This window comes from Papilio polytes, unplaced genomic scaffold (assembly GCF_000836215.1).
Source record: "Papilio polytes unplaced genomic scaffold, Ppol_1.0 DF824135.1, whole genome shotgun sequence".
Classification (NCBI taxonomy): Eukaryota; Metazoa; Arthropoda; class Insecta; order Lepidoptera; family Papilionidae; genus Papilio; species Papilio polytes.
This window is the reverse complement of record NW_013525069.1, coordinates 124,739-131,073: the sequence shown is the minus strand read 5'-3', so window position 1 is coordinate 131,073 and position 6,335 is coordinate 124,739. Positions and strand designations below refer to the sequence as shown.

General features: G+C 35.4%; 1 protein-coding gene across 1 annotated transcript in view; it reads right to left on the bottom strand.

Annotated features, from left to right (window-relative positions):
- The window catches only part of LOC106099377 (alkaline phosphatase-like), a 31,349-nt gene that overhangs the window by 5,902 nt on the left and 19,112 nt on the right, over positions 1–6,335 (bottom strand). The window contains exons 2-6 of the mRNA XM_013277909.1: positions 3,160–3,338; positions 2,584–2,665; positions 1,700–1,841; positions 1,089–1,263; positions 796–974 (exon numbers count right to left, since the gene is read on the bottom strand). Of these exons, the coding sequence (XP_013133363.1) occupies positions 796–974; positions 1,089–1,263; positions 1,700–1,841; positions 2,584–2,665; positions 3,160–3,256 (675 nt within the window). The 5' untranslated portion in view covers positions 3,257–3,338. The remainder of the gene's footprint in view (positions 1–795; positions 975–1,088; positions 1,264–1,699; positions 1,842–2,583; positions 2,666–3,159; positions 3,339–6,335) is intronic.

The following is a 6,335-nucleotide window of genomic DNA, read 5'->3' as shown; positions in this document are numbered from 1 at the left end:
AGACCAGGCACCTGCAGAAAGTGAGGCGATCATCGAGCTGGTGAGTACCATTTCTTCTCAGTTTACAATATTATGCTCTCCGGTGCATTCGTAGTTCAAGGGTAGGTTTGTAAGACACAATGGATAATAAAAAATTGATTATAAAACATTACATAATCATTAAACTATTAATCTGTTATAATCAATCACAATCTCTGTAATAAAAACTTAAAATTAACATTTTCAATATTGGGTTTATTCATTAAAAATAATAGGTTAATTTACCTTAAATTCATATTTGCGAGTTAAATTCTACGTTTTGTAAATTAATCGCTCACTTTTCGCATACGTATGTTTATAAAATAAACTATACTTTTCTAGAATAACACTAGCCTCTAGTGAAATCAGATAAATTGTAAATTCATTATACTGATTAAAAGCTAAGAAAAAAATTCGACGTATTTTGCTTAAGCAGCACTTTTCCTTCTCCCTTATTAGGCACGTTTCGAGTTCTTAAGATTATCCAAAAACATGTAAAGGACGTATTTCCTTTTTTACTTTAAAAACGTACATCGTTTTTAATTTGCAAATATATAGCATAGAGATCGAAACTAAGCTAAACTTGAATAAGAATACGAGGATCTTAAAAAAACTACACTTGTTTAATTCGCCTATTGCAGACAGAACAACTTCGCGGAGAGTAACAATTAGACGAGTCAAAAATGTGATCAGCGATTAGCAATATCTAATTACTTCCGTTAATAAAAACAGATGATTGCTTGCTTCAATCTTTTAAATAATGAAGAAAATTCTTACTTTTATACTATTTCCTGGTTCATTTTCGAGAAGCTGTAAAGCAATATCTTTACAGTCACGTCGGACAGTTGGCGGGACGCGGCTGTCGTCCTCCCATAATCGTGATGGCGAGTGAGCGTACAGCGCCGCGGGTGTAGCATGGGTCACCCTAGATGTTGTTACGATCCCACTTGATTTACCTAACAAGAGAGAAAGAAAGGTTCCAAGGTAAAAAACATCAATCACGTATTATTGTTATAGTTAGTATCAGGGACAGATGTAACCATAAGCGAATCTAGGAGAGTAAATCTCACCTGCAGCGTGAACCCAATCTATTAACGATGTAACTTTGTTGTTAATAGTCGAAGCGCAGTTGTTAAAGCGTGCTCCAGCATCGACACCTACAGTTTCATATCGGGCTTTGACTCCGCAGAAAAGAGCTGTAGCACAAGCTGACGACTCACCCGTTTGAGCGTCAATATTATACGTCTGTAGAAATATTTATAGTAATAAACATCGATCTTAAGAAAACTGTAGTTTAATATTTCGACACGACATAGAGGAAAGTAATGTTGTTCATAGACATGTCATATGTAGAAAAAAAATGGACTGCAAGTAAAAGGATTTGCCTAAAAGGGAGTCATTCCCACATGAATGCTAACAAACATGTACATGTGCACGGAATAGTGCATTACTCGTATGTGCCGACCCTCCATACAGAAAAATGCATACTAATGTATGGTTGGTTAACCTTGTAAACGGTTCGACATAATATTATATCTTTATTCGACAACCTTGATAGCGTTATCACACATTTACGTTAAGTAAATTTACAAATCGTCTAATTTCAAGTAGCTCTTCAACTACAGTAAAAAGATCGTTTTATGTACAAACGAGTCAATATGCAAGTAGAAATATACATTACCTTAGCAAGAGCTACTGCGGGAAATGTATCCCAAATCAAATCTGTATCCTCTCCGGGGAGCCCCTTTCGTTGACCTCGCAATATCCTGGCCGCTGTGGCCGTCGTCAAACTCATACCATCACCCACCACAATAATTATGTTCCTAGATATGAAAAGTAACATTAACTTTTTGTATTTTTTATATAACATAAGGTGATAAACGAGCAAAAGGACGCCTGAATCCGCTGAAATGGAAAGTGACCGCTGCCCATAAACAACCGCAGTTGCAGATGCGTTGCCTACCCTTAATTGACGGAGGAGGAGACGCACATAAAGAGGACATTTTCCCTTCTTATGCGTTTCCTCCACCGTCAAATCCACTTTTCCTTTCCATCCTTTCCTCTTAAGAAAAGGGAAAGGCACCACACTCATCAGACGAAATACGGAATTGCTTCCACTTCACGCCTGATTTCTGTGTGGTCGTGGTATTACATCGGGCGAGCCGACCCATTCGTGCGAAGATGTTAAAGCGGGCTCTACCACTGTTAATTTAAAAAGTTTATTTTAAAAAGATTTTAAAGGGTGCCGGTCCTGGTGTGTCGTAAAATTCCGACTGCGTTGACATTATTAGTAATAAATGTAACAGACGACAATCACATATGAATACAGGTGTGTCAATGCAGTGGAGTTCTGATGGAACATTAACCATTTAAAATCAATCTGATGGCAGGAAGCTATTGATATAATTCTTCGTATAAAGAATCGTCTCGTGACACATCACAATTTTTGCGACAAACCAACATTGTTTCCCACTGACTCTTTATTTCACATATAAGAAACATTCTTGATAAGTGAAAGAAATATAAAAAATATAAAAAAAATGTTAAAATTGTAAAATTTCTCACTTGGCAACTGGATTCTTGTCCGTGGCGTATTGTAAACGCTTTTGGAGCGTTTGCTCTGCTTGAGCGTACCAATAAAGGCGATCTGAACCAAGAGAAATACTCAACATTATCATGGGAAAGAACCCACAAGCAACCAAAAAAATATGTAAACGGCGAATTGCTGAAAAGACTTTACGTTCATTTATAGTCGCATTTACTTGGAAAATAAACGAAAAACTTGAGTGGAACAGATAGCTGACGTTCGTTTTAAATATTGTACGTTGTAATAATACAGTGTATTCAACACTGAAAAAAAGTATTATAATAATTATTTTAAAAACAGATGTTTACGTTACGTTTTAAAATCTATCTTACGTTAGTTTAAAAAAATGCGAGCTAAAGAACTATATTACTTAAATATTTTTCGAGATTCTCATCCATTGAAATACCTTAAAACAAAAATACTGCTAACTTGGAGTAATAATAATTTGATTGTACTAAAAGTTCTGGTTTTGATAACACTCATTAGAACATTTGTATTAGTAACGTTTATTGAACATCAAGGCGTTAGATAAATGAATAGAAATTTTTACATACCATGAACCTCCTTTTCCTCATTTGGATGTGGTGATTTGAGGACCGCAGCGTGACTCATAGTAGTTAACATGATCACGAAACAGCACCAAGTACTCATGGTTGACAATGTACATTAATGTCCCATCATTTATGATAAAACCATCGGCACTTTTGTTTGTACATTTACGTTGTTTTGTTTTCTGAAACAACGTTATTTTTAAGACCTCAGTAGCAGTTTTACCGAATGTCTTTCGTTGCATTTGAAGTCCCGAATGTTTTGTTTTTTTTTTTTGTCTAAATATTATTAAAAACAATCATGTTTTGTTTTAAACACATTTTACGAAAACTAGCACAAAAAAATCCATCCAGTCCAAATAAATTTCAAATTTGGAAGTTCATAATTCGCATATTTTGTAAAACAAAATACGCTAAAAACAAAACATTCTCAAAAAACAATACACTGAAAAGTAACGAAATAATTCCTTGAGAATAGTTAACCTCCCATATTGTAGCTGTTATGTCTATATTGTACAATTATTATTACTTTGATGGCGGTGTCAGCCGAGGTATGCAGTGATATTTCTACGTAATGCTTTCCACATTTTTACCATAACAATTGACAATTGAAAGTATTGAGACGTATTGTGACTTTAAGGAAAAAAAATTGAAAAATATAGACATAACAGCTACAATAAGGGAGGTTTACAATATTCAAGGAATTATTTCGTTACTTTTAGTGTATTGTATTTTTGAGAATATTTTGTTTTTAGTGTATTTTGTTTGGAGGTCGGTTTTGTTTTTTTATTAAATATTTTATTTATTTCTCGATTTTTAGTGAATCTAAACATCGCAATATGATAATCACTAGCTTTCAAACAAAGAATGAGTTATATAAATCGGTTATCTAGGAAATTAAGTAAAGAACTAATACATATTATGGGCGTCACAGCCATGTTATGCTTTAATAATTCATTACCTCTTATGTTTTCTTCCAATTTGCACAGAATACCTTACCAATATGGCCGTCGTATCGTCGAGCTAATGCAATACCCTTATTTTGACATCCAACTACGACCCGATTATTAACATAACAAGCACAATTACGACATTTTAAAACCATGACATAAATATTTTAAAATAAAGTTTAGGATCACAATTACAAAGCTTATAGAGTTATTTCAAATTATGACAAATGGTACTGATACTAAATACTGAGCACAGACTAACAACCTTCAAGAATACAGAATACGTCAAAATAGTCAAAAAGCTAACAGCTCGGCCTTCCAGCAAAGAGCGAGTCCCTTCGCTCTTATATTCTAATTACTTCCTAAAGAGAAGAAAATTATAAACCAAGTGTCTAATTTAACAAAGTCATTAATTATATAATTTGTAATGAAAAAAAATATTTCTAGAAATAAAAACATGGTGCAAAACTGTGCGCCTTCCCTATTAGATCTTATTATTGTATCCTCGCCTGATCATGTCAGCACACATAGACAATTTAAGGCTGAAGCTTTCTTCTATCATGACCTTGTCTTTCTCTCTTACAAAATTCGTTGTCCTAAACCCAAACGCCACATTGTAATGCAGCGGAACTTCAATTCGATCGATAGTGATAAGCTTTTGGCCGAGATCTTTGCTATCGATTGGGATCCTGTCTATTGTGCTCTGACCTTAGACGAGAAGATGGAAATCTTTAACACTGTGCTGTTACAGGTCTTTGACTTACATGTTCCTCCTCGTCCAATTAGGTTGAAACATTTGCCCGCCCCGTGGCTTATCGACGATATTAAAAACTTATGGCCAAAAGAAATGCAGCTAAAATTCGATAATAGATGGAACCCTACCGATCTAAACCACAATAAGTACAAAGAGTAACGCAACAGATGCAGTCGATTATGTAGAGATGCACATTGACGCCATATACATTCTTCCGTTAGCATCGGTGATCTAGCAAAAGTTAGGTTATTTCTTAACTTCCTTGACATCGGCAAAACTAAGTCTCCCCTTTCTCCGAATCTTGACCTCGATGCCCTTAATGTACATTTTACTTCGACCTGCCTCATCCCTTCCTCTGTCAAATAACAATCTATTAATGCTCTTAACCTCCTTCTGAATCTGCCCCTCCGTATCGTCCTTTTACTTTTAATACTGTTTCTTTACAAGATGTTCAGAAATCCATTACCGATATCAAGTCCAATGCTGAGATTGTTGATGTTATTGGTCGGAGGATAATCATTATGGGCTTACCTATTATACCTCTGTCATATCTTAAACTATTCGCTGAGCTCCAGTACATTTCCCACCTGCTGGCGTAAAGCCGTAGTAAATTCAAGCATCCAAAAACATTACCTTCCCATTTCCGGCCTATTTCCATCCTCCCTTTCTTTTTGAAAATCCTTGAGCATCTTGTCTATCAACCACTGAGTATATTTATTAACACAATTGCCTGCTCAGCCCTCTCCAATCCGGTTTTCGTCAGGGTCATAGTACTGTCACTGCCCTGACCAAAGTTACCGACGATATTCGCCTGGCTATGTCTAACCAGCAACTCACTGTCCTAGCTTAACTTGATTTCAGTAATGCCACCAATACCGTAGATCATGATGTGCTTATTGCCATGTTTAAAGCGCTTCACTTCTCTGATCCTGTGGTCGAGTGATTCCGAAATTATCTTGCAACAATGCATACGAGCTCACACCCAAGTATCGAGGTTTTGCGATATCTCTGCTGGCGTGCCACAAGGTGGTGTTTTGTCCCCACTTCTGTTTTCCATAATCATCAATTTTCTTACTCTCCTCCTTTCCTGTTCTTTCATCCTTACGGGGACAATCTCCAAATTTACACACCTACTCCTGCCGATGACCTTAATTCAGCTGTCCTTAATATCAACAATGACCTTGCGACCGTCCTTCGATGGAGCCAATCTCATGGCCTAATTGTCAATCCGAACACAACGCAAATTATAGTCATCGGTTGATCTAAGCAGATAGTAAAATAAATAAATTAAAATTAAATTAAAGTAATATTTTAAATTTACAGTTACATGCTATCTAATACTTAGGGAGATTCCATGTGACAATCATAATTATAAATTAAAAGAAACCAAAGCTTAAGTTAAACAAAACATAAATATTAAAAACAAAAAGTAAAAAAAGGAACTAATTAAATATTATAAACATAAAAATGATTGTCCA